Source organism: Aspergillus bombycis (assembly GCF_001792695.1).
Source record: "Aspergillus bombycis strain NRRL26010 chromosome Unknown contig00060, whole genome shotgun sequence".
NCBI lineage: Eukaryota > Fungi > Ascomycota > Eurotiomycetes > Eurotiales > Aspergillaceae > Aspergillus > Aspergillus bombycis.
In genome coordinates, this window is record NW_019170062.1 from 44,810 (window position 1) to 72,425 (window position 27,616).

Below are 27,616 nucleotides of genomic sequence, written 5' to 3' on the forward strand. Positions count from 1 at the left end.
GCGGGGCAGCATTGGGACGAGGCCGCACTCTACGCCGTTCCCAATCTCGACGCCATGCGACGTTGGTGCATGTGGGACAAGCACCGTGCTGTCGACCTGGCCATGGCTGAGAAGAACGCATTGGTCGCCGTGTTGCCACTCCAGTTCACTGACTCGGACGACCCCGACGCCCTCGACAAATTCGCAGAAATTCTCCGTGATACTTCTCGGGACCGAGCTGAACACGGTTTGGTGCTGGACTTTGGAGCAGCTCGCCTTGGTCCCGAATACGCGACACTAGGCCTGGCGGAGATTGTTGCTGCTACTCGCGCAGAGCGCTAAATGAAATCATTGCACATGAAAAGAATTAATTATGTGAACACCCTTATGTTTCTAATGGCGCTTATCTCAATCTGTTTTCTCCTTTTTCTTGCATACCCTTGCCACTGCTTTATTTTTATGCGAATCGGCATAGTCGCAAACATCGCGGATGACGGATGCAGGGTGAAAGTCTAGTATTAAAACTGGCTGCCTCCATATCGACGCGTAACGCTCCTACTATCCACCCCAACTGCTCCCTAATCTTCCTATATTTAATGACATAAGTCCCAGACGCGATTATACCATAGTGGGGTTGCGGATTGCTACCGGGGTTCATCACTTAGCGCGGTAGCTCTTATCGTGCTTACTACGGTTAATAGTACTCTATAATAGTCTACACCGAGATTAGGTAGAATTAGGGCTTTCTCCTGAAGCATAGAGACGTGCTCAGATCTACTCAGTGAGCCAAAGCAGTGAGAGTCTGAGCACCAAAATGCAACGGGAAGGCCAAGACCTGGCCTAGGAAAGCCGGGATGTACTGGGTAGATTCAGAGTCTTAGATCTCGTAATCTCATAGGACTAGGTAATATAATACGACGGTTATCATAGATTTGTGTTGGATAGCAGTGGTTCCGGAAGACACAATATGGCGCCGTCCTCTTGGAAACCCTTGCTCGTCTCTACCCTCTACAACAGTTACTTGGCCTGTTCCCTCCCAGCTATCGAGCCAATTAGTAGTTGAATCAATCTCATCCTGCAGCCAGCGAGAAAACGAGGGGGTCATGCATTTGGCTCTATAATGGACCAATTATTGTGCAGCACGTGTTGCATTAGCCCTGAAGCTGCTGCGACTCCTACCAGCTGAGGTGCGATGGAACATACGGATTGAAAGTATTCAGACATGAGTCGGGATTTGGTAGGTAATTCGGGAGGTCGTGAAAGAGAAAGCAAAATACGAACATTCGATTTGTGTATATCTCAAGATGAATGACTATCCTGCTAGACCATGGGGGACATGGAAAGAATCTTAAGTCCGTCAGACGGCGCTCGTGTATGGCCGACCAATACCACCGTGGCTTATTATCTGGGTTTCAAGCTTTTAAGGAGTACTATTATAGCTGAATCCTTGTCCTTGAAAGATGTAATAGGGAATCTGGGAATGGAGGCGAGGCTGATACTCGGTTGTTTCGGAGGAGGGGCAAAAAAAAGCAAACAGAAAACAACACCAACAGACATCGGACTAAAGCAATGATCCCCACAAGGCCATAATGGCGCGGCTTCCAGCGCTCGGGGCTCTTTGCTGGGGAGAGCCGACTTTTTAACTCAATTTTTTCCCCGACATTCCACCTGGATACACTCTAATCTCGTGTTCTGGATACCATCCGATGGGTCATGGGCGACGACGCTTTGGCCGCACTGATTAGTGAGGCCAAGCAAATATCTCGGGCCGACTCACTCCAGCGTATCAGTGTGATCTTTCAGTGTATAGATCACCTTCTATCTCTGGAAGACTCCACGCGTGGGTACGAAGCAGTCGGGGTCCTCCGCACCTTACCAATCTTTCCGACAAGGAGAGGTGAAGCCCGACCAACGTTACAGACCTGCGAACGGCATGATGATTGGTTTATCGCGGACCAGCCCCGCCTGTTGGAGACTTTTTATGGACGTCTTAACATGCTCGCGTTTGGTGCGGAGGATTTAGCACGTATGTCGAGATTGTTCTGTGCATTGCATATCGAGGATCGGTTGCTGTCCACGGCAGCCATTTGCAAGCCCCGGCAGGGCCTGGCCTCCGTAGTGAGGGAGGATTACAAAAGGCTGCTCCTGTCTAAAGCTGAATATCTCTCTTGGTAGGCCACATCTTTACTTGTTTACCCGTCGCTTCTCTCTTATTGTGACGTAGCCTGGCTCGAAATCACGGGTCTCAGCCGTCCGAGGTATCCGAATTGCTTCGGGATATAGAAGTGCAGAGTGTTGATGAAGTCATTGTCGAATGGGCCGTTCTGTATCCATCTGAGTACATTATCGATACACATGAGGACACAAAATTGGCCTTAATTGTTAGAGAGGATAACAGGGTACAGCTTTACATACGCCATATCGATGCAGATGCAGACAATCTGCCTTTCGAGCTCTGTGAGCAATTGTCAGAGTTGTTCGGGATCCCTTCTCAACACAGAACCTTGTTATGGGCGGCTTTACTGCTGAATGATATAGAGCTCCTGCGCGAGGCTCTAGGTCCAGGAAATATCTTCCGAACCATGTCATTGGTTAGCCAATCGACTGAACGCCCAGCAATACTGACTCGAATGAACTCCAATAACAATGTAAGTTACATACAGGAGTGGCAGCAGATGGCCGTCCGTTCAGAGCCCAGTGGCCACCGCACACAGGTGTCCTTTGGACAATCCGAAAGGGACCATTCATTTGAGACCGGGTATACGCAATTGGATGATCAAGATAATGTGAGTATCGCACAGTTGACAGATTCACATTATCAACATAGAGTACCGAGGTTTACAGCAGAACCTGATGTTATCTTTTGTTCTACTGTGGAAGAATTGCCCGATGTGGATTTCGAGGGAAAGACTCAAGAAGGTCAAAAGACGCTGCCTGCTCGTCTACAGATGCTTAACACTGGGATGCAAACTCTCTTCATAGCGCGTAGTTCTACAACCTTGATTGATCACGAGCCAGCGTTTCTCGGAGAGGTGTTTGTAAGATAATCGAATCTCATATTGCTGTCAAGACTAGCTAAAGTTTTCTGAGCGTTTTAGGTCTCCGAGTTCCTGGGGCACGTTCTTGGAAGCGCATATGATCCAAACATACATTGGACAAGCCACTTTCGCAATCGCCTTGGCCATACCCCTTTCAGGGCCCAGGAGAATTCTCCTATGTCAGGTTTTTATATTGATGCCCGAACAGGCCAGGCAATGACAGACTTTTTGAGAACAAACTCAATCGAGGGGGCAGCAGCATGGGCATACCTTCCTCCCGATTACCGTATTGATGTCCAGACCACAGTAGACGGTACATCTGCATCGTTTTCCTGGAGCCCGCTCGATTTCGATATGGTAGGTAATTTACGGCATCTGCTTGCAGCACTCCTCTCCTTGCTTTTACTTCTAGGTCTCCCCTCTTGCTAGTTTGCGTCGGGGCTGAAGGATGTTGTCCCACGGTCGGTCTATTGCGACATTATCTAGTTGGATAGGGATGTATGCTAACAAGCACGGCCACAGGCACGTAGATGGCGGATTCGAGGTTCATCCCACCAGCAAGACCACATCTACATTCTCATACGAGTCTCCAATGTGTATGGTAAGGATCCCCACGTTCGCATGTTCGTGGATCCCTGGGGTATGATTCAACAAGAAGAGCTCCTGATAAAAGCTCCATCGAACCTAGTCGCAAGTATCCCCGACAGCGCACCTTTGGGGATAGAACTTAGTACCTTCCAAAGCAAAATACCACAGCCGCGTTATGACCCCTTCTCCCGAATGTCTAGATTCCTTGGGTCGGCAATATCACGCCAGCGCTCCAAAGATACTTCAAACGTGTACACCTGGGAACCATTGAATGAAGCCGCAAGACAGATAAGGCTTCTTTATCTGCTGCCCGGAAAAGGGACCGAAGACCTGAGAGGGAAGTTGACAGTCTCAACTATAAGAGACCGGCCCGAATATGACGCTATTTCTTATACGTGGGGAAGTGCGCTTCACCCATTCACGCTGCACACCTCGGAAGGGATTATTCCCATCACAACATCTCTATATCTGGCGTTGAGGCGAATGCGTAAGCGCAACAAGTCAAGATGGGTTTGGGTAGATGCAATTTGCATCAATCAGAGTGATAGTGTTGAGAAGCCCTCCCAAATATCCATGATGCCGGACATTTTTAGATCGGCCACGCGTGTCTACGCGTGGATCGGTGAAGAAGAAGATGAGAGTCTCGCAGTTCTCAGGACTCTAGAACAGATTGATCATGCTGTGCCGTCTCGCGGCGGAGATGAAGTGATCCCTCGCTTAGGGAGCACATTCTGGGATGACCTAGGCAAGCTGCTTGAGCGCAAATGGTTCCGGCGAATATGGGTCGTGCAAGAAATAGTTCTAGCGAGAGATATTATTGTCATGTGTGGCAATCAGAGGGTCCCATGGGGCCGTTTCTGTGATACACTCTCGCGATTATTCTACCATGCTGAGCAATCTAGCTCAGGTCTATTCCTTTCTCGAGGGAGTACTGCAGGCTCTGTCCTGCGTCTCGCTGCCTTCCGGAAAGCATGCTGGGAGGGTGGGGACTTTGAAGCAAAATATCAACTACTATCGTTGTTTGAGCACTTTCAGTGGACCGAGGCGACTCAGAGACGAGACAAACTGTTCGCACTACTAAACTTAGCCAGAGATAACTGTCAGGAACTCCGTCCAGATTACGAGGCTCCTCTAAAGGACATAATCTGGCGATACGCACGCACATTCGTAAATAATGGCTATGTGATGGAACTACTGTACAGAAGTGGGCGTTCCGCGATATCTCCATCCTGGGTGCCAGATTGGACATCGGCACCCTACCCCAGGTCTCTATCCAAATGGAGATGCAAAACCGCGCCACATAAATTCACTGCTGGCAACGGATTCCCGCTCTCTTTCCACTTACGCTCTGGAAGGGTCTTATGCCTCCGTGGGCACCTAGTTGATCGTGTATCACGCGTAGGCAAGTGTCCATCGTACACAAGTGTGTTTCCAGCTTACCGCCAAGAAATTTCTACCATGGTCGACAAATGGTTTCGAGCCCGTACTCCAGAGGAGACTGCGATTGTCAAGTGGAGACTGCCCATTGGGGACTGCGATATAGAGTCTGAGCAGCCGCGAACTTCAGGTAATCTAAATGATGCATGGGCGGGAGAGTCTCGAGAATACATGGCTGCTGCCTCTGACTTCGCAGACATCTTCTCACCTGCCGTTGCCTGCGGCACAGAAATGAGAAAAGTCGGCATTGTCCCCAAAAACACTCAGACGGGTGATCGAATTGCTGTCTTCCACGGTAGCGTGGTCCCTTTTATAATTCGCAAAACAGAAACACCAGATGGCCACTACCGTGTGATAGGGGAATGTTACATTGATGGCATGATGCATGGGGAATATATGGATTCATCTGGACAGTGTCTGGACATAAGTCTGGTCTAATAGCATGATCCAGTGTACTACCATTGTCTCTCAGGTGCAAGAGAAGGGCCGTGATTGTGATTTGGCTCTACCTAATACCCTTTCCCAAGTAGTAGTCGACTTGGGTAATATATCTCCAAAATACCTCCATCCTAGTGGGAATATCAGGCAGTGCTTCCGAAGATATATAATATAAATATAACTGTATAGAAGTGATTACCATTTAACTTCTAGATACGCAGAGGGACTCTTGACTTCCTCCTGACTACGTGATAAATGGAGTCTTACCGCCACTGCACTCTCTTGGGCATCCTAGCCCTAATTCTGACCTGCAGAAGGTCATACTAATGAGTCCGGTCGCAATTGTTACCATCCGCACTGTGAAAGCCTTCTTCACCGTTGGCGTTCGCGAAGGGTGGATGGAATCTACTTCTTAGACTCCCCCGATGATAACCACCACAAGTGGTCTTGGATGTTATCCTGAATCATTTCCAAGGTGTGGCATGTCGTCTACCTCGGTAAAGTCAGGTTGTCTGTGTGGAAAAGGCCGATTGCGGGGCCCCACTCGTGTAGCAGTTTCGTAAATGTGAAGCCTTTCGTGGGTCAGTCATGTAGAGCATCGCGCCACCAGCAGACATATTTCATCATGGCTCGCTATTCTCAGTTCTAGCTTCGCCCGGGCCCCGATGCCGACAACGTTGAAATATCCCGATGTGGTAATCATGCCACGATGCGATGTTGTCGGTAATGAGGATGCGCCACGGTGAAAAAATGCGCACTCCGGCTGTGGAGCAGGCCCGGGGGAAAGTCTACGCTCAATGGTCCGCCTCAATCATGTAACTAATATAGCGCCCTTCGCCTGCAGCACCGACCAACCAGAGAGCTGGGGAAGACCCAGGACGGATATTTACCGGGGGCGCTAAACAAGGGACGCAACGATCGTCGCGGGGTTTGTGGAGGGCAAATTGACTGGGTTGCAGTCTCTCGGGCTTTTGCCGGAGAACCAGACCAAGCATCTTTGTGATGGCCGATGAGCTTCCACGGAACCGGGTCGCTTCGTTGTTTTCTTCCGGCCGTGAGAGCTTTACCTACCCATACGGGAAAGCTCTCGGCCGCGCCCGGAAAACTTGCCAAGGGCCGTGGTGGATCCAGCTGTGGGCACAGGCTGGGGGAAAAGAACTGGAGAGTTGATGTAGCATCATTGTACCCTTCCCCGGGAGCCAAGACCGGGGCCTTGGCAAAGGGATGAGTGAAGCTATATAAGGCCAGAAGCTGGCCATCTCTGCTCTCTTCCCCCAGGCTTCATTCACCATGTATCTCAAGAAGCTGCTCATTTCGGCTGCGGCCCTGAGCGGCTCCGTCTTTGCCCAAAGCAAGGAAGGAGTGGAGGATCTCGATGGCCCCGGAGATGATCTATACGTCAAGGACCTTTCTGGATGTCCGGGATACAAGGCCACAAAACACTGGCAGACTCGGTCTGGCTTTTATGCGGACCTGACTCTCGCCGGCCCGGCATGCAATGTCTTCGGGACTGATCTCCCGGACTTGAAGCTGGAAGTCGAGTATCAGACTAGCGACCGACTCCACGTCAAGATCTTGGACACCAACAATACCGTCTACCAAGTTCCAGACAGTGTCTTCCCTCGGCCTGGGTTCGGCGAATGGTGCTCCCCAAAGGATAGCAACCTCAAGTTCGACTTCCAAGCCGACCCCTTCTCGTTTACGGTATCTCGGACCGATACTGGTGAAGTACTTTTCGATACCACCGGCAACAAGCTGGTGTTCGAAAGCCAATATGTTTACCTCAAGACACACCTTCCACAGAACCCGCATCTGTACGGACTGGGCGAGCACAGTGACGCTTTCATGCTGAACACGACCAACTACACCAGGACGATCTACACCCGTGATTCGTATGGAACGCCTCAGGGCGAGAACCTGTACGGCGCTCATCCGATCTACTTTGACCACAGACAGACTGGAACCCACGGAGTGTTCTTGCTGAACTCCAACGGTATGGATATCTTCATCAACAACACCGACACCCAGTACCTTGAGTACAACATCATCGGTGGTGTTCTTGATTTCTACTTCATTGCTGGACCCTCCCCGCGCGACGTGGCCGTCCAATACGCGGAAATCACTCAGCTTCCATTGATGACTCCTTATTGGGGACTGGGTTACCACCAGTGCAAATACGGCTACCAAGATGTCTACGAGGTTGCCGCTGTTGTCGCCAACTACTCCACCAACAACATCCCTCTCGAGACGATCTGGACTGATATCGACTACATGGACCGTCGGCGCATCTTCACAATTGACCCGGAGCGGTTCCCGGCCCATCTGTACAAAGACCTTGTGGACACCGTCCACGCGAGGGATCAGCATTATATTGTCATGGTTGATCCCGCTGTGTATTACAAGGAGTCTAACCCGGCGCTCGATGCAGGTCTCAAATATGACACCTTCATCAAGGACAAGAATGGCTCTGCGTTGCAGGGTGTTGTTTGGGCTGGCCCGAGTTACTTCCCGGACTGGTTCCACCCTGACTCTCAGCAGTACTGGACCGAGCAATTCCTGGAGTTCTTCGACGGCACCAATGGTCCGGACATCGATGCTTTGTGGATCGACATGAACGAGCCCGCAAACTTCTACAACCGCCCGTACCCAGGCAACAACACCACTCCAGAGAACTTCGCCGAAGTGGATGGCGATCCTCCGGCGGCACCACCGGTCAGAGACGGCCCAGATGCTCCTATCCCTGGATTCCCGGCTAGCCTTCAGCCCAACTGGGTGAGCAGCGACGCGACTGAGAAGCGCGACACTACTGCTGTTGTCCAACGTCAACGCTCCCGGTCCCGTTCCCGCCGCAACCTCGGTGCTGGCCACTGGCGCTCCCCCAAGGGCCACCATGACAAGAATGCTGGCTGGCAGCACGGCAGAAAAACCGGTTCTGGCTGCGGCCCCGATGAGTGTAAGGGTCTCCCCAACCGTGAGTTGATCAGGCCACCGTACATGATCCAGAACGGCGCCGGTCCCACGCTTGCCGACAGCACTGCCGACACCGACGTGGTGCAGAGCGGTGGATATGTCCAATACGATACCCACAACCTTTACGGTGCTATGATGTCCTCGCACTCGCACAACGCCATGCGCGCTAGGCGTCCGGATGACCGCGCTCTGGTGATTACCAGGAGCACCTTTGCTGGCTCTGGAAAGGATGTGTCGCACTGGCTTGGAGGTAAGACCATCACCACATTGACAAGACAGCGACGACAATAGCAGCCTGCTAACTACTCTGCAGACAATGTATCTGGATGGCTTTGGTACCGCCTTTCCATCAGTCAGATCCTCCAGTTCGCCTCGTTGTACCAAATCCCCGTTGTGGGTCCCGACGTTTGCGGCTTCGGTGGTAATGTCACGGAAACCCTCTGTGCCAGGTAAGGGCTTGAATCTCGCACTCTTTAGATTGCGGGCACTCCAGGGGCTAATACAAAGCATTAGATGGGCAACTCTTGGTTCTTTCTACACATTCTTCCGCAACCACGCCGAGATCTACGCCAACCCCCAGGAATTCTACCGCTGGCCCACCGTAGCTCAAGCCGCCCGCAATGGTATCTCCATCAGATACCAGCTCCGTACGTTAACCACCCAGCACTCTTTTCTGACGATGATAATCAGCTGACTAACAATCCTCCAGTTGACTACATCTACACGGCCATCTACAAGCAGAACCAAACTGGTTTGCCCACCCTCAACCCCCTGTTCTTCAACTACCCCAACGACGCAAACACCTACCCCATCGACCTCCAATTCTTCTACGGTGACGGCATCCTCGTCTCCCCCGTCACAGAGGAGAACAGCACAAGCGTCACCTTCTACCTCCCAGACGACATCTTCTACGAATGGGGCACCGGCAAGCCCGTCCGCGGACAGGGCGAGTACGTCTCCCTCGACAACATCGACTACACCGACATCACCATCCACTACAAGGGTGGCATTGTCTACCCCCAGCGTGTCGAGAGCGCAAACACCACCACCGCGCTGCGCCAGAAGGGCTTCAACATCGTTGTCGCACCGGGCTTGGATGGCCGCGCTGAGGGCTCCCTGTACCTTGATGACGGCGAGTCAGTTGTTCAGGATGCCGTGTCCGAGATTGACTTCGTCTATGAGGATGGCAAGCTTAGTCTGACCGGCTCATTTGAGTATGATGCTGGGGTTAACATTGAGGTTATCACTGTTCTGGGTGTCGAGGCGCAGCCAGAGACTGATGAGGATGTGGAGTATGACGCCGAGAACCAGAAGCTGGTGCGTCATGTCGATGTGCCTCTGACGGGCGAGAATGAGATTACGATTTGGTGATTTGCACGGTCGTGGATGAGATAGCTGTTAAGTATATATCATACGACGCACGTATATACGAATGTTCACGTTTTCAAAATGAGGATTTCCCTTTTTCTTGTATGGCCTAGCTCAATTGCGATTATATCCGTAAAGTGGGTCCTGGATGCTCAGCTGTCTTTGGGGGTAACTGCCTGCAGTACAACTGAGTGGATGAGAAACCCTGTTCTCTCTACCTTGTAGCGGTAGGTAGAAAGCTACTCTTTATAGCCGCAGTGTGTTTATTTATACTGCCTATGGTAGATTCTCGTAGGCTGCTACTACAAAGCATATCATGCATATCACTGGCATATAACTCGAAATTTTTTGCAAACTCCCACCACTATATATGCCCATGGCCGTGTGTATAAAAGTCTAGGAGACGAGTGAGGGCACCAACGACGTTCAATATAATGCGTATGACTCTATGATTCCCGAAAGCCAACATGGAGATGTCTATTTCTCCTTCACGAATTCACTCACGTCACACATACCATTCCCGTAACCCCCTGAAAACTCCATACATGAGTCAAATGATCCATACCGAGCATCAAAATAATCCAAGATGTAATTTGTCCGAGGGTTCCATGGTGCATTTTCGCCCGCCCTGGGTACGTTGTTTTCACCCCTCAGCATATAGTTGGCATTCAATTTCCAAAGCTGAGAAGGCTTGCCTGGCGAGCCATACATGCGAGGAGTAGCCGCCCGAATACCTTCCTTGTCCATATGGTTTATCATCCGGTGGATCAGTAGGGCGACTGCGTCTGCTCCAAGAGTCCATGACGCATCTGTCAGATGCCCCAGGACAAAAAAGCAGTTGGGAATATCCTGCAGCATCATGCCTTTCCACATGACCTTCTCAGCAATATCACACGGTTTTCCGTCCAATTCGAATTGTGCTCCACCCCCGATCTGTAACCGAAGGCCTGTCGCAGTTACAATGATATCTGCGTCGATGAAGCGGCCGTTGTCGAGAACAACACTACTCTCAGTGACTGTCTTGATGTTCGCTGTCTCGATGTTGGTTTTTCCCGTGTGCAAACTTCGGAAGAAATCCCCATCAGGGCATGCCAGCAGACGCTGATCCCACGGGTCATATTTGGGTGTAAAATGAGGCGACAGGGGAACATGGTCGGGGAGCTGATAGCCAGCCAGCCTCAGCAAAATATATTTTGCGAGTCGAGGAAAGTTTCGACAGAAGTAATAGCTCGCCAGCATAACCGCCATGAACCTATAGCGCTTGAGCATGTGCAATACCGTGACAGGCAGTAGTCGGCTCAACCATGTATCTACACTATCAGGGATGGACACAATGTAGCTCGGGCTTCGCTGGATCATGGTTACGGCCGATGCTGTCTCTGCGAGCTTGGGAACCATTGAGATTGCGGTCGAACCGCTGCCGATCACAGCGATCCTTTTTCCGGCATAATCGAGGTCTTCAGGCCAGAATTGTGGGTGTACGACCACTCCTTTATAGCGGCTCAAGCCCGGTATTTCGGCTGGGAGCGGCTGCTCATAATCGTAGTATCCCGTCGCGAAGATTACGAATTTTGCGGTGAAACGGGGCTCTTGATCTTGATACTCCGCTGTCAAGGTCCACTGGCTTTCCTGGGTATCCCAATTCAGTTTTTTAAGCTGATGGCCGAATAAGATGTGATTATCAATCTTATGTTTCTTCGCGCTACTGTTGATATATTCCAACATGGAACTACCATCCAGCATAGTCTTGTCATGGTGATATGTCTGCCACGGGAATCCGAACGTGTGGATGCCAGTGTCGAGGCGCACTCCGGGGTACCGGAAGAGGTCCCAGGTACCGCCCGCAACGTCTCGAGCTTCCAGAATGGCATATGAGTAGTTGGGTAGCATGGTCTGGATGCGATAGGCCGTATTGATGCCGGCCACGCCCGCCCCGACTATGATTATATCGTATCTTCTTGGGGGGGTCATAGTGACTTTTAGTGAATGTATGAGTGTATGAATGAGAGCATACGAAGCCTCAAGTACTGCTACTTATCTTAAAAGAGATTTGCCATTGTAATAGTTAGGTCAAGCGATGATGGGCCTTTGGTGGTTAGGAAAACCGGACAATATAGTTCCACCTGTGCGTATGTGGCGCTTGCCTGAATCCGTTGTGCCGGACAATCTATAGAGATCTCTTACCGAAATCTGAGCGCTTTACCTAAAGCCACGGCTCCTCCGTACTTCCTAAATCTACCTCCTGCCAGCCCCTAAAAATAGTGTCTTCGTAGCCCTAGATATCACTAGTACTGCCGGGATACTCGTATTCGACTAAAATCGTAGGGACTCTCAAGATCTAATATTAGAATCTCTCGGAGATGCGGTACTGGCAGTCTCTGTAAACATAGTACTACTAGTAGTCGCCCCTAAAGATGTAGTGCTGGTGGCCTCTCAAGATATAGAACCGGGCAGTCTCGAAAGGAACAAGACAGGACATCGTGAACTCAAAACGGGACGAGTGGAGAATCCAGAGCTTGTCTTATATGGAACGTATATAATTGGTTGAGAAGGACGGCGGAACTCTATAAATAGACTTGATTGGCCACCAACACCGACATGGTGCGTTGGTATTGGTACAGTTGGTAATATTTTACATTGTCGGGGACGTCGACGGAGGGAGCTATGGACAGTATTACGACTTAATTGATGGATCAACGTTCTCGATACATCGAGTTCGATACAATACGGTGACCAGTCCATACCGGTGTTCGACAAATGCTTTCCTTGTTTTTTTCAGGCCCCGGCATGTGACCTTCCATATAGTTAACTCTAAAAGGGTCTCACGTTCTATGGATGGGAAGGCAAATGATGACATTGATTCGGCTGGGCTGCTTCTCATCCATGATATTAAGTGGCAACAAATCTTGGTCGACATATCTTTGTCCGTCGCGATTAACGAAAACTACCGTTATACGTGACAACTTGGCAAGTTATAATGGAAGCGGGACAGGATAAGGAACCTCCCTCCCACGTTCGACCATCCCCCCATTATCATTAAGAAATAGCGCACCGTGCCAATCTATGACTAGACTCTCTCCGAGGATGAGAAACGCGGACTCCGCCTTTATGGCAGGCTGCCTCATGGAGGAGGACTGCTCAGACATCGGTCTAGGGTACGTTTCTGATCAGGCAACCCAAGGCAGTTCTTGACATGTATGTACAAGGAACGGAGGTACTTTGACTCGGGTGATTTGGCTCTTTCTACAGCTCATAGAGTGACCGAGGAGGGTACCATTCAAACTGGCACCGCCCATCCTATACGTGGCAGCATTTCTCGCCCTTATGCCCCGGTTCCCAACACCAGTAATGCCAACAACGATGCCAACAAGGGCATCAGTGGCAAGAGACCCCAAACCCCAGAAATGATAGCTAGTCCTCTGCACCAACCAATCGACAGTCCGAATTGGGAGGTGCAGAACCCAGAAGGAACAGGTTAGGATGGATGTTTTTCTGGCGTTGGAAGGCTTTGCTTGTGTGATAACAAACCGTTTACTTCCTTGGATATGTCCTTTGGTATCTGTCAAAATATGCATCAGTAACAAAGCGTGGGATTCATACCAATTTGCCAATATAGCCGCATCGTCGGGAATAGAAGGAATATGACCAGATATTAGGAAATATTTGCAAAGGCTACTTTATATGAGAGAAGCGGAATGCCGAGAGGATCACACAAGATATTAGTGTATCCGATAAACAGCGCGGGGATCGAGCAGGTCCGTGCACGTTTCACAGAACATCGCCAGGTGGATGGGAGCTGTAGCCGGTTCGAAGCATGCAAGATCATTGATGAACAGTCATTGAAGTTGATTGTCGCCTGTCCTCAGCCGGAGAGCAGGGATTGTTTCAGGCAGTGCCGCGCGTTGGTAGACATGCTTGGAGGGCAGTTTAACCCTAAGCGAAAGGATAATTCGTGGTATTCGGGGGTTATGCGGGTGGGTATTCATAGCTTTTGGGAGCTTTACGTGTACCTTGGAACTTGGGGTATGGGAGGGGCTGTTTCCATCTGTTCCACCGCAGTTCATACCAGTTTACAACTGTTAGGTTGGCTTCTCTGGCTAGGGCTTAGATCGGTTATAGTATTTTGTTTCTAGCCTGTCGTCAGTAGCACTTGTTTGGTTTGGCATTCTATGACATTGGCCGGGGGGGTTGTGGTAGTATCCATAGTGTCTCTAGTATATGGATATATGTAACCCAATCTGAGTAGCCAACGTTCATTTTATTTGTACCTTCTCTCTCTCCGGACAATGGTACTGCGACATGCCATAACGGGTCATATAATTCCCATTGAAATGTACCTTCCAACCTTTCAATCCGACGACTTGTGGGGGCAGAGGATCTGTGAGTCTTCGAGAAAGAATGAGGTGAGAGAAACGGTTTGCATATGGCAGATTGTTCACTATAGTACCTAAAGTTGTTCTACTTGTGTGCGCCAGTGTAGGCCTACCCGCACGGCAACATATTTCTCTACAGCACTTCCGCTTCGCACAGAGCCCAGGAAGCTTTTTGTAATAGTCCGCTAAAATGATAGAATTCATACATGTTGCCGTAATATCTTGTTTAACGATACCTTGAGCTTTTGAATACGATGCGTTTTGGTGCGCTTTGGCATAAAGTCATGAAAAAAAAAAGAGTGCTGGGGTGGAGGAACAATAAATAAACGAGGTAAAAAAAGATCTCCCCGACTGGGAGTCGAACCCAGGTCTCCCGCGCTTGTTCTCGTATGAGATGACAAGCGGAAATCATGACCGTTAGACCATCGAGGAATTGATGGAAAATCTTTACTTATTTGGTTTTATAATCTAAAAGAAAGCATATCCTTGGATGTCACGACCCCTTGACAGCCCTAACTCTGTACTGGGTGCAATATTTTCATTTTGGGATTATGGATCTACAAGTCATGTCCGGATAAAAGGGCAATGTATTATTCTGAATGTACTGGATGGAATGAGAGGAGGTATAGAGTATCATACTTGTTCACAAATAAGAACCCTGTCAGTTGAGAATCTCTTCGTACAGTACTCTTTGCCAGGTTCGCTTGTACATCTTAGATCGACGACTTTAACGGGACTCCAGATACAAATTCGACACCACATAAGCCTGACCAGCTACCCCTAGACTCGCCTGTGTTTGCCTTCTAGAACTAAAAACTATCAAACTACACGAACCGCTTTCTAATATACACCTCCGTCTCAACCGCAGCCCACAGATCATGCATAGATAACATGAACAATTTCGCAGGTGTTGTCCTAACGACAACCCCCCGACCACCTGAGAGACTTTTGATTCTGATACCTACCAGTTTGTAGTCCCTGAGGCCGTTTACCTTGCCACAACCCAGAAACAAAATCTCGCCCTGCTCGGTTCGAATACAAGGACGCTTGATATATAGTCCTTTATTGGTCATTGTATATGGAGCGTAGCCCATTTCAAGACTCGGTCGGTAGGTGATATTTCCCGAATCTGCAAATTCAGCTGGAGAGCTGGCGAAGGGCCCTCGAACTTGAGAGCCGTCAGGTAACACATGGAGTGATGGAGTGTCGTCTGCCCCGCCTTCGCGAGCTCTCCATGCAAGAAGGCTCGAGTCATCAGAATCCTGCATGATCTCTTCTTGTAGTCTGATAAAAGCATTTTCTCCTTCTCCATATAACAATGGCATGTTTACCCCAAAAATTCCCATGAGACAATACGCTATATCCTCAACCCGCTTCGTCTGGCGGTGGGCAGCCCACGACATTCTTTGGGCGATGCTGAAATGATCCAGTCTTTTACCCCTGAGTACTCCCACGTCAATATTCATGATAGCTGATATCCTCTCCGCAAGCTCATCTTTCGTTCCATACACCGTCCACTCGGAGTTGTAAAAAATGACAGAGCGGGGTGCAATCAGTTCCTGCAGAGTCCAACCACGCGTGAACCATCTGCACTTTCCAAAGACATCATTGCTGTTACCGTGATCTGTGGCGACACCTGCAGGCAAATCAAAGAGATAAGCAAAGCAGACTGCTGCTCGTTGATACCAGGTATACATCGAGTTGATCGACTCACTGAGCTCGGCACTCGAGCTCTTATCAATGCAGCAGGTGTCAATCCACGCCCAGTCCAAGTTCCGTAAGGCAGCTAGCCGGCAGGTGTGATATATTTTATGGAACGCTGACAGGCTCCGCGCGTACTCTATGTCCCGATATTGCTGAAACGTGACTTCATGCTCCCCCCATGTGTGGGATAAAATGGCATAAGGAGGGATCTCGCTGCCATAGAATTCTTCCTGTCTAAATGTGGAGGTGTGGATAAGACGCATCTTGCCAAAGAATAGGATATGTTGGGTTCTATTTGAATGGGTAAACTACTGATAGCAAGTTGTTTGACCCCGCTAAGATGCGGGGTTAGTTGGATTACTTGCGAGGCCTCGTTATATGCAACCTTTATGAACCATTCGCGCGACACAAGCTACTCAACAAGGTGGCCGCAATTTCTTACTACATGATATTGCATCATTCGCCGTTCCAGGAAATTACCATGTGCTTAAGTGGGATTATGCATCCAAAGGGAAATAGTCATATGTCTGCATCATATTCTAGAAACCCTTCATATCATTGTGGAACAATGAAATAATAACATTAATATAGAAAACATCTCTGGAAGTAGCGGAACTTAAGAATTGTTAAGTTGAGTAACTCATTACCTCCCCAGAGACCATTCAACGCATCATAATGTCATGGCCGCCAAACATCTAATCGTCAACCAGACTAGACTGTTGTATGGGTTGGCTTTCTGCCTGAAGCAGGCTCGCAATGACTAAGACAACGAAGCCCGTCGTAAGCCGAGTCGTCCAAGAACTGCCAGGTCGTCTCATAGCGAACAGGACCCCACAGTTGCCTGTCACCCATCGGCAACATCACCGAGGCCATGCCCTCAGTGACTTCAATTGCAGGGTCCGTACTACGCAACAGGCAGATCCCAAGCGTTGTATCTAGGCCATGCTGCTGGAGAAGCCTAGACAGATCCTGGATGAAAGGACCCTCTACGCCTGCCAGAAGGTCTTGGTCGTCAGGCACATGTCCGGGCTGAAAATAGAACTCGTAGGGAACAAGATCATTCCCGCGGATCATCCATGAGCACGGTTTGATATGGCCGCCGTGCTTGGGGAAAGTTGCGGATGTGAAGGAGTCATAGTATTCGATGTCAGGCATGTCCCAGGGCGTCGAGGTCCCGTTATAATCAACTAGAATTTGCTGGTCTGGGATGCGGAAATGTCGATGAAGTAGGATTAAACCTACATGCGCAGAAACGTGATGCTTGAGGAAGAGATCGCGCAGAGCGGACTTCATGACTGCCTCTCCGTCGAAGTTTTGCAGACTTGCACTGGCTGTCTCGAGGCTTGGGAGGTCATTGTAAACCTCTGGGCTATACGGGCGGAAGCTAGGCATTGTTATGGTCGAGAGTTAAGGGCTTGAGGTTCAGTGTGAGACAAGAAGATGATCAAGTACAACAAACCGTTCGCAACACACACAGGTTATATAACTCACACTTCTCGCTTCCTTCTGGATCGTTCTGGTAGGCTGCCTGAAGGGAAGAACAAGGCGGGGGGCGCTGGAGACGAGAGAGAAAGAGTTCTCAGCCTTGCGACGGACTCAGCCCCAACTGTAGTGCTACCAATCATTGCATAGCCATAACACGAGCACCTAGGCCAGTTGAAGCCTTGCGAGGGGATGATCGATACTGGATACGAGAACGTCTGCATCCTGAACAGTGGTTAGGCGTTCTTGGCAAAGAGCCGATTCTGTCACTGCCACAGCATGACTTTCGTCTAACAAAAAGGACTTCAGAGAAGGACTCCAGAGTGATATGGATTTTGTAGACTCCTTGGACTGATCGTTAGAAGCTGCAGAATTACGATTCACGGCCATGGCTGAGGCAATCGCGGTGGTTGGCTTCATCGCTTCCGTGGTTCAGTTAGTGGAGGCAGGAACCAAATTCGCCAAGCGGCTGAAAGCGTTAGATTCCAAAATCAACGACACCGATAAACTGACCAATATAGGGATCCAGCTGTCTCTTGTCACCGATGCGTTGAGCAGAACTATAACACAGGCGGAGAGCGGACTCATGGGTGAGGCCACTGCTCGTTCATTGACTGCCCTTGTCTGCAACTGCTCGAAACATGTGAGCCTTCTACAAGATCTTTTGGGGCGACTGGCAATAGACGAAACCAGTTCAAGGTGGGAGAAAGGCAAAAGAGTGTTGAAAAGCGTCCTGGAGGACAAGAAGATCGATCAGATGTGCCAGACATTGCAGGGCCATATCCAATCGCTCATATTCCATCAAACAACAACAGTCCTAGATCTTACGGGCCCGTTATCAGTGTCCGTGGCAACCCCTTCGCGGACCTGCACCTCTGGTAATGATATTTTCATGGTCCCATTTCAGCAAGATAATCAATTCGTGGGCCGCAAAGATATCCTCGAGTGTATCGGACAGTTACTAGAAGGCGACGGACAACATTGTGCAGCGCTATGCGGTCTGGGAGGTGTTGGGTAGGTACAGCCCGAGTCCTTCGTATTATTCATGAAGGGTTTAATGGGGCATATAGGAAGACTCAAATTGCCGTCGAACACTGCTATCAGTACAGAAAGGATCATCCCTCTTGCCCTGTTTTCTGGGTGCATGGCAGCAAAGCAGATAGATTTCAACAGTCATACAGGGAGATAGCTCGATTATTGCGCCTACCTGGCATTACGGAGCCCAATTGTGATATCCTTCAATCAGTCAAGGAATGGCTTGAAGATCAGGCCAATGGGCCCTGGTTAATGGTTCTTGACAACCTTGACAATGAGGACATTATCTTTCCTAGTCCCTCCTCTACTGATGTCCAGAAATCAGCCGGACTCGTCAAGTATATTCCGAGAGGCACTGCGGGATCCCTTCTTATCACCTCGCGAGATCGACGGGTTGGAGAACGTTTGACCAGCGGACCGACATCATCACTGCACGTACCGCCTTTGGAGATTGCAGATGCCAAAACGCTACTCCAAAGCAAAGTTCCAGAAATTACCGGGGACATGGACGCAAAGAACTTGGATGAGCTTCTCGAGAGATTGAAGTATCTCCCCCTTGCAATAAATCAGGCGGCATCTTACGTCAATGAAGAAGGGGCCAGTGTCGAGCATTATCTTGACCTCCTACGTGATGACCAGGACGCCGTAAATGTGCTAGAGCAGGACTATTACGATTCCGCAAGAGATTCTGGGTCATGCAATGCAATCGTGGCAACCTGGAGAGTATCCTTTGAGCAAATATTTAAGACCAGGCCTGCAGCAGCCGAGTTACTTGCACTCATGTCCATGTTAGACAGGCAGGGCATTCCCGCTAATATCCTGTTTAATAGCTCCCTCAGCCGCGTTTCTTTCGATCAGGCGATGGGGATATTGAAGGCATTTTCTTTGGTGGAGATGGGAAGAAGCAGTGACATCTATAGTTTGCATAGACTGGTCCAACTCTCGACGCATTCGTGGTTGGGACAGCACAATCGACTGGAAGAATTTCAGAGTCGTGCTCTGGAAGCAATATGTTTACACTGTCCCTCTAGTGCATCCTTTGACGAATGGACCGTTTGGGAAACAATCTACCCGCATATTCAACAGGTTCTGAGGTATCGTGAGAACCTGCGACTGGATGCTCCGGCAAAGTCACAGTCAGCCATCCTTCTATTCCACACTTCCCAGTATGAAGCCAGCCAGGGCCGTTTCAACCATGCATATGATTGTATTTCCGACTCTGTGGGGATACTTGAGGGTTTGAGTGGCAAAGATGACCCTAGTACCCTCAAAAGTATGCAGTACTTAGCATGGGTGCTGAACGAGCAAGGGAAGCATCAAATGAGCACTGAGTTATTCGCGGACACAATTCAACGCCAAAGCAAACTGCTTGGGCCCGACCATCCCGATGTGCTTGCCAGTCAAAATAACCAGGGATTCGTTCTCTATCGACTCGGGATATACAAAGAAGCGGACGAGTTGTTGCGGCACACTTTGCTCTCAAGGGAAGTAACACTGGGTTCCAGTCACCCAGACACATTGACTACCATAGACTATCTTGGTCTTGTCTTTCTGGCGCAAGGAAAATATAGCGAAGCAGAAGAAAAACATCGGCAAGCATACAGATTACGGGAGGACGTGCTAGGAGTAAACAATCCCAACACACTATCAAGCGGCTGCAATTGGGCCGTCTCACTGGGCCGTCTTAAGAGATACGCAGAGGCGGAACAAGTTCACCGAACCATCCTGGACCGGAGACACAAAGTGCTAGGCATGGACCACCCCAGCACTCTAGCAAGCATGGGTAGCCTGGGTGTGGTGCTCGACATTGTTGGGAAGCACGAAGAAGCTGAAATCTTCTTTCGCGCCGAACGAGCAATCCGGGAAAGAACACTAGGAGTAGACCATCCAGCAACTTTAGCCAGTATCAGCAACCTGTCTCGAACACTTATTAGTCAAGGGAAGAACGACGATGCTGAAAACATGCTCCGGCGCGTGTTAGTAGTCCGAGAGCGTGTTCTGGGGAAAAGCCACCCGAACATAACGGCCACACTTCACAACCTGGCCTTGGCGCTGGAGAATCTGGGAAAGTATCAAGAGTCAGAGGAGATGTACCGGCGGGAGTTTCTGCTGAGCCAGAAGGTATTTGGGCCTAGTCATCCTATTACTCGAAAGGCAAGCGAAAAGCTGGCGGCAGTGTCCAAGCATCGACCGTGGTTTTCCAGAGTAATCAAAGGCCGGTCCGGGTGTCTCTTTTTATCGCATCATATCACTATGACACAGGTGGTTTTGGCATTTGTGTGCTGTTTTGTGTCCTTTTGTCTATTGTTCATTTTTTGAAGCGCTTATCAACCAACATGTGTGGATGCGAAAGCTTTCCATTAATACCGTCAGCAACTTTGCGATTTGGTTCATGGTTAATTAACACTGTTGAAATAGGAGAATCATGGCTCTCTTGGGATTAAAGACTACATTTACATCTTTAAAGGACAGGGGCTTATGCTTGGTTTGCGGCAATTCATCCGACCTAGCCACCTTTCACTGAAAATGCGAAGCCTATATATGCAGATGTCCGAAATAAGCTACATGCTAATAGACCATGTCTAGAAACAACGGAACCAAAAGAGAGATGTAACGGTCTCCAAATATCAAGTTGCCTAAATCATTCCATTCAATAACCATATTAGAAATTAAGCCCTATCTACCACAAGAAATATCAACTTTTAATATGAAAAAAAAAAGAAATAAAAGAGAAACGCCACTCGGCAATGCAAGCCCCAAACCGTATAAATGCAAACTCATGCCATCATATCATCAACATCAACATTAACCCCCGTCATTCAAGTCCATACCCTAAACACCCTCCACCGTCCTCTCTGCCCTCTCCTTCGAAAGATCCTCCTCCAACAACCGTTGACAAAACGGACTCCTCGTCCGAATCCAAGGCCCCGCATAAAGCAATGCAAACGGAATCGGAATACACGCCAGACTAGCAAACCCAAGGACAGAGGTGGCCCACCCGACACCCAGAGTCGAATACAACGGATCCGCAGCAAGCGGGAACAGCGCACCCACGATACTCCGCAGAATGACCGATGCGGCGAGGGCGCTGGCGGAGTAGATCTTGTATGCGTCTGTGACGTAGGTAAGCAGCGAGATGAAGATCATTTGGTAGCCGACGCCGAAGAGGAGGCCGGAGAGGACGGGTGCGATCCAGTGGATGTTGCGGTTTGCGGTCCAGCCAAGCCAGAATAAGCTGATTGTGAGGCAGGGACCGGCGACGCAGGATATGGGGACCGGTGCAGTTCGGGGCTGGTGGTCCAGGCCTTTCCGGCTGCTTTGGCTTTCTCGTAGATTGTGTCGTAGTATAGAGATATTAGGCCTGAGGAGGCGGCGCCGATGCCGACTTTTTTTGGGTCCTGGTTAGTTTGGGGTGGTTTGGGGGGTAGTTTCGAGGTTACTTACTGGGGATGTAGGTGAGGGATGTGGTTTGGACGTCGAAGTTGTAGGTACCTATGGTATCGTGTGAGTATATGCGTATTATGTATTCGTAGAATTTTGTTGGACGGGGTTAATAGGAGAGAAACGGGCTGGCAAACCATACCTTCAAAGATAATGGGATATGCCTGGAAATAGAAGAAGACCAGACTATACGCGAGAGAGATGTAGAGGGCCGTGAAGAGAATGATGGGCTCAAAGAGAAGCATAGTGATTGGACGCGTGATGATCTGGGTAGTGCTGTATCGGAAACCTCCATTTTGCAGCTCTTGTCGAGACAGATAAGAACTGCACCCCGACTCCTTTCTTAGCTTGGCAGCCTTGTGTTTCAGGATGACGGGTGCAAAGGTTTCTGCAGTAGAATATATCAACATTTATCCAGTACGACGGTGAGCAGGTCTCATTCAGAACTGAAATGTTCATACCTGACATAAACATAAGCCCTATCCAGGAAATGCCGGCAAAGATTAAGTCAATACGAAAGGTCCATCGCCAGCCGTACTGGACTGAACAGCCAGAGATTATGGGTCCAACAATTGGACCGAAGCTTGCGGCCTGCGAGCTATGTTAGAAACGCGATATTTGGAGAACAGATAAGCCTTCTACTTGTTTGACATACCGACATATAGAAGGCCATCACCCTTCCCCGGCTCCGTAGGTCTGAAAACATATCCGCGTATACTCCACCTACCACAGTCTGTGGTGCTGCACCCATAGTGCCACAGATGGCTCGAAAAACCAAAAGCGAGGACCAATTCGGAGCCAAAGCACAGGCAAGAGTTGCCAGCACAAAGATAGTGAAGGTCCAAGTGAGAACCGGCTTCCGACCAATGGTCTCACTCAATGGGCTAAAGGCTAAAGGGCCTACGACATACCCGATAAGAAATATGGCTGTTGGTAAGACCTTTTGTCCGTCACCGTGCTGGTGGAAATCTTCCATGATAGCAGGAACTGCATTGCTAGGTAGAGAGGACGATACACCGCTGTTGAGAACCACAAACAGTGCTATGAGAACATTGTACACCTTTTTATTCTAAAGTAAGAGGTACTTGTTAGTCCTATTGGCAATTCCCCTGCACATTCCAAACACAAAATACATACAAAGTCCCAATTGTTTGGGTTCGCTGGTGACCCCTCTTTGAATTCAACAAGTATCTCATGGTCCGACAACTCGACCAGCTTGTAATTCTCGTCTGATGTACTACTGCTCATCTTGGCAACTGTGGAAGGACCGGCCTCCACTTCGTCATCTCTCCCTAGTATGTGTTAGGGCTGGGAGAAAGACCACATCCTGGGAGATCAAACGTACCTGAACTCCCGACAATAGAAGTTTGAACAATCACTGATTGCTCTGCACCCTTTGCCATTTTGTATGATATAAGAAGGTATCAGAGACAAGGGACACGTAATGGAGAATGCCAATCAAGTTTGCTATGTTAATCCATTCCAACGCATTCGGAAGTCGAGAGACTCAAGACTATATAAGTGAACATCTTTGGCGCTTAGACTTACCGGACGGACAAAGAAACACATTGAAAACTGAGTCATAGAGGCTAGACCATGGCACTGGACCAGTGTGCGATATCTCACAAAGCCATCGGGATTTTTATGAATAACCATGTACCAATGAATGGCGTCTATACTTCAGCATCGGAACCGGGGCCGGATCGGGACCGATGGACAGAAGAATCCACAACGCGGCGCCGACCAGGACCCGCCCCGCGATGTCCGTCTCCGTTGTGAAATCTCATGCGCTTCTACCAGTTAGGATTCTTCTTGCTGGATCTAGTGCGATGATCGTTAGGCGCAACAACATAGTGGATTCCTGCCCAACAACATGATTTGCTCTGTCGGCCCCAGTTCTAGAGCTTCGGTCCACCGGCACATACCGAAAAACTCAGATACTTCCAGAACAGGAATTTTTACTTGAAAGCCCCAATGATATTCGTAGAAAGACTAGTCAATTGAACTCTCGTACAGAAAGGTAGGCAGGCATCATTGTGGTAAAGAAGGCATCACAGGCAAGAAGTCAAATAAATCATTCTGGCCTTCCTCAAAAAGCCCAAATGAATCCGCAATGGGGTTCATGGTCCAGTTGGGCGCTTCCATAGTACCAGCAAATCTTGAAAGAGGCGGTCTAGATATCGCAGCTTTGTCGTTACTTGGCATCGATACCGCACTTGTTTCCTTATCACCTGGGAAGGCCGCGCCGGGTCTGTAGCTGGTATCTTCCAGTGGAGCCAGCCCTGTTGGAGGGGTCGTAACCACGGAGGCATCAGGGCGTCCGCTTAGAGGTTCCTGCACGTCCCCATGCTCGGGCATATTAGGTGCATCTGCACTGTCATGACTGCGTGGGCGCTGACTCACAATCAAAGCGCGGGCGTAGTTCACAAAGAGGGAGACTGTGCGGTGAATGTCCGGATACGGCGGTTGTTTAAGAAATTCGCAGATATGGTGTACTCGTTCCAGCAGTAAATCCTGATCAATGAGCGTTGGACGCCACCGTGCGATGCGCAATGCAAACGTTGCTGATTCGTTAGACTCGCCTTTAAACACCTGTGCTCTGGAATCATAGCGGGCTATGGCAACTTACTGACAAAAGCGATCGTCAGCGCTGGGTACGTCGGGGCCCATTCTAATTGACAGCGGTAGGCCGGCTCTGTAATGATAAATGCTAATAGGTCCATGATCGTGGTCACAAGGGACTGCCATAGGTTCAGAACGCGCAGGTCCATAGTTTCGGGGTCAGAGGAAGAGACAGCCGACAGTAGTTTCTGAATACGTGCCAGCGAAGCGCAGAGAACGAATATCCTAGCATAGTTGAGCATGAGTTTTAGACTGCTGCGCTGAAAGGCTCCTGCATGGAATCCATTATCTTCACGCAGAATGGGGTCAGAATTATTCTTTTGAGTTCCTGTGTAGAGAATGGGAGCATACTGTTGTGAATCTCGTCCCACGTGGTCCACCAATTCTGCAATCGTCCCATGATAGCTGGCAGTTCGGTTAAGACGATATGGTCGATTGTCGATGAGTTCTCAATGATGACCCGGGACTGGCCTGCAGCTAAGTTAGCTTATAGAAGAAAAAGGTTGACTAGAGTGTCGCCAAACCTCGAAGTTGATGAAGCTCAATTATGCAGACAGTGCGCATATCGCATGGTAGTGAGAGAGGATACTCAAGGAATTTGCGCAACTTCATAATATCCACCTCAGCAATGCGTGATTTACGCCCCGTGCCCGACGCTACGTCCAGTTCCAGAGTGAAGCTAATCAGCCAAGTTCTTGTCTGCCACACCAACTGACGATCTGCCATAGAGGCGGTTAGGGAACTCCGGGGAACGTTCTCTTGAGACAGCAACGTATCTAATGACTTTTCCAGGCCGGAGTCCAGAGCTGTCCGGAGGATAAGCGCTGTGGAAAACCATGTCTTTTCGGAATATGCCGCCAGTAAGATCATCCCTTGAACCGCCTCAAGCTTCGTAGGTCGTTCGAAGAAGCCATCCTCGGCCAGTCGCTGCGCTTCATCTTGAAGCACTCGTTGCAAATGTGTATCGCTGCGCAAGTCTGTCACAGCGCGACTGGCAAGATAGATGATGACTGTGAAACAAAATACAGACCGGGAACGGATGGAATCAAAAGTGTCTCGAATTGGGTCGAACAATGGGAGAAAATTCTTGCTTCCGCCCATGAACCTGCGGAAGGAAGTTGAGTATCATTCTACACTTCTAGGCAAACACTAATCCCACTTCGTACAGAATGGACATACCGTTCATACATGACTCGAGCTCGCTCCTCAGTGACAATGCCTCGCGTTACTATGTCGCCTTTTGTGTCCCCGTTGGCTGGATTATCCATGAATATCTACCAATCTTAGCTGTGTCATGATGCCTAGTCAGAAAATATTCAGACTCACGTTGTTGGACCCTAGCAAGTTAACTGACATAGAATGCATTGCTCCAACCGGGGCAATCATATCATTGGGGCTTAATTGCTGAGATTCTGGTCCATTCTGATCAGCAGTCTGAGACGCTCGTAGGTCTTCTAAAGCCGAAGGCCCCGGCAAGGAGTCTATGGAAGCATCGTGAAAGGCAGTATCCCTTGCTGAGACCGGCGAATATTCTCGCTCTCTTGATTCGGGTGTGTTCAGACCACTGCCGTGACCCCATGGGGAAGTGGCCCCATGCCCTCTATACGATTATATAAGCTGAGGACCGATCGAAAGGAGAACCACCAATTGTGGAGGCGCCTACCGTGTTGATGGGGTTCCGGTCTTCTTCCGGCGCTCACTGCGTCGTCTCCCATCCTCCATCGGATCCAAAATACAATCCCGACCAGCCGAACGGCAGCGGAAACAGGGAACTTGGGTCCGTGCATCACAACGCATTTTCTGCTTTCTACACCATCGGCAGGCTTTGAAAAAGCGGACCGGAACATTTCCTGACCTGAATATTATCTCGGGGGCTCTTTCACTCATGTTCGGCTGTGGAGGGCCCTGTTGATAGTCAGCGTTGGAAAACAGAACAGTTTAGGGCGGGCTCGAGCCTTGGCATAATATTATGTTCAAAAATTGCCTCATACATACTTTAACCAACTACGTAGTATCCTGGAGTCTCCTGGTCGTTCATTATTCAGCCGGATCTCAAATGACTGTCATCAGTCTTCCCACCTTGTACATCGGCTCCGGTCACGTTATCGACCCCGGAGCTAGTCCACATTCAGATACATGACCAGCAAGCTAGTTCCAATCAGGTTAGCTCAATATAATTCATCACATCTACGGAGTACACAGGTCAAAAGGGAATTCGCTCGGTGTCAATCCTTGATTTGCAGTCTTTCTCATAGTCAACTTAAAGAAAAAGCTTTGATGTCGTAAGAAGGTCCTCCGGCTCAGGTCACGTTGTCCCCCGAATGGTTTCCCATGACTTGTCCGCTTCAGCTTTACTTTTTAATCCCATCCCAAGAGTCTCCACCCCTTATGGACGCAATGATAGTCGACCATGAGGATGATCAGAATCCCTGGATCTAGCCAGTCCTTTCCAGGATAATCGACGAAGGTTGCTTCGTTTGTGACTCATTGATTTCAAGAAATAATGGATCTCGTCACAATCGTCGCGTATGGAGTATGGTCCATTTTCACCACCTGGGTCAACTAATGTTCGTATCCCTCCTCCTCCCTTCTCATACTGATAGAATGCGGCTCTTGCACCTTGGAAAATTGCGCCCCACGCCACAGCAGGATATCCTTCATCTTGTGGTATGATACCAAATCGCAACTGGCAGATCCTCTTGAATCTCAGGAGGGAATGTGTGAGACTGGGACCGTGGGGTCCGTCGGGACCACCTGGCAAGATTAGAACTAGCAAATGTTCAGTGGGGTCATTGCCGTCGTGGCATTCGACAAGATAAATCTCTTCATCTTTCACCTTCCCTTCCGCCTCCACCATATCCCACTCCCATCCATACTCCTCTGGAAAGTAATTCATAAGGAGGGTGCAAACCATTCGAATCAAAAGACGTGTCAGGGTTTCGTCCTTTCGGGATTTCAAGGCACTTTCGACGGGGACCAACCACTGTTCTGTCCAGTTCACCGTTGTAATTATCGTTTGGGTAATCTCGTGCTCCGTAGTGGTGTACTCTTTGTGCCAGAATTCCTCTGGCTCCCTTGGCACGTCTTCGTCCATGATGTACACGTTATTATCGCAGAGCTCTGGTGGCTTTAAGGATTGAC

The 27,616-nt window shown here is 49.5% G+C and overlaps 8 protein-coding genes across 8 annotated transcripts; 4 read left to right on the top strand and 4 right to left on the bottom strand.

Moving 5' to 3' along the window:
* Positions 1-1,692: 1,692 nt before the first annotated feature.
* Positions 1,693-5,480, top strand: ABOM_007286 (HET domain-containing protein; the record flags this gene model as incomplete). The annotated part of the gene is made up of 5 exons (XM_022534415.1): positions 1,693-2,150; positions 2,204-2,570; positions 2,643-3,017; positions 3,078-3,374; positions 3,540-5,480. 5 exons carry the CDS (start codon positions 1,693-1,695, stop codon positions 5,478-5,480), a joined length of 3,438 nt encoding a protein of 1,145 aa, XP_022387830.1.
* A 1,290-nt stretch (positions 5,481-6,770) lies between these two features.
* On the top strand, positions 6,771-9,821 carry ABOM_007287 (glycoside hydrolase family 31 protein; the record flags this gene model as incomplete). Its single annotated transcript, XM_022534416.1, has 4 exons — positions 6,771-8,700; positions 8,764-8,899; positions 8,964-9,097; positions 9,160-9,821. The coding sequence occupies 4 exons, from the start codon at positions 6,771-6,773 to the stop codon at positions 9,819-9,821; spliced, it is 2,862 nt and encodes a 953-aa protein (XP_022387831.1).
* A 474-nt stretch (positions 9,822-10,295) lies between these two features.
* On the bottom strand, positions 10,296-11,789 carry ABOM_007288 (flavin-containing monooxygenase; the record flags this gene model as incomplete). The annotated part of the gene is made up of 1 exon (XM_022534417.1): positions 10,296-11,789. One exon carries the CDS (start codon positions 11,787-11,789, stop codon positions 10,296-10,298), a length of 1,494 nt encoding a protein of 497 aa, XP_022387822.1.
* Positions 11,790-12,902: 1,113 nt separating this feature from the next.
* On the top strand, positions 12,903-13,297 carry ABOM_007289 (uncharacterized protein; the record flags this gene model as incomplete). The annotated part of the gene is made up of 2 exons (XM_022534418.1): positions 12,903-12,973; positions 13,075-13,297. 2 exons carry the CDS (start codon positions 12,903-12,905, stop codon positions 13,295-13,297), a joined length of 294 nt encoding a protein of 97 aa, XP_022387823.1.
* A 1,718-nt stretch (positions 13,298-15,015) lies between these two features.
* Positions 15,016-16,158, bottom strand: ABOM_007290 (uncharacterized protein; the record flags this gene model as incomplete). Its single annotated transcript, XM_022534419.1, has 1 exon — positions 15,016-16,158. One exon carries the CDS (start codon positions 16,156-16,158, stop codon positions 15,016-15,018), a length of 1,143 nt encoding a protein of 380 aa, XP_022387792.1.
* A 1,607-nt stretch (positions 16,159-17,765) lies between these two features.
* ABOM_007291 (uncharacterized protein) lies at positions 17,766-20,731 on the top strand (the record flags this gene model as incomplete). The annotated part of the gene is made up of 2 exons (XM_022534420.1): positions 17,766-18,391; positions 18,448-20,731. 2 exons carry the CDS (start codon positions 17,766-17,768, stop codon positions 20,729-20,731), a joined length of 2,910 nt encoding a protein of 969 aa, XP_022387791.1.
* A 513-nt stretch (positions 20,732-21,244) lies between these two features.
* On the bottom strand, positions 21,245-23,256 carry ABOM_007292 (putative MFS multidrug transporter; the record flags this gene model as incomplete). Its single annotated transcript, XM_022534421.1, has 7 exons — positions 21,245-21,797; positions 21,853-21,904; positions 21,996-22,241; positions 22,315-22,444; positions 22,509-22,922; positions 22,991-23,145; positions 23,199-23,256. The coding sequence occupies 7 exons, from the start codon at positions 23,254-23,256 to the stop codon at positions 21,245-21,247; spliced, it is 1,608 nt and encodes a 535-aa protein (XP_022387790.1).
* Positions 23,257-23,884: 628 nt separating this feature from the next.
* ABOM_007293 (fungal specific transcription factor domain-containing protein) lies at positions 23,885-27,569 on the bottom strand (the record flags this gene model as incomplete). Its single annotated transcript, XM_022534422.1, has 7 exons — positions 23,885-24,417; positions 24,483-24,764; positions 24,827-24,946; positions 25,000-25,580; positions 25,655-25,749; positions 25,802-26,075; positions 27,073-27,569. 7 exons carry the CDS (start codon positions 27,567-27,569, stop codon positions 23,885-23,887), a joined length of 2,382 nt encoding a protein of 793 aa, XP_022387789.1.
* Between the last annotated feature and the right edge of the window lie 47 nt (positions 27,570-27,616).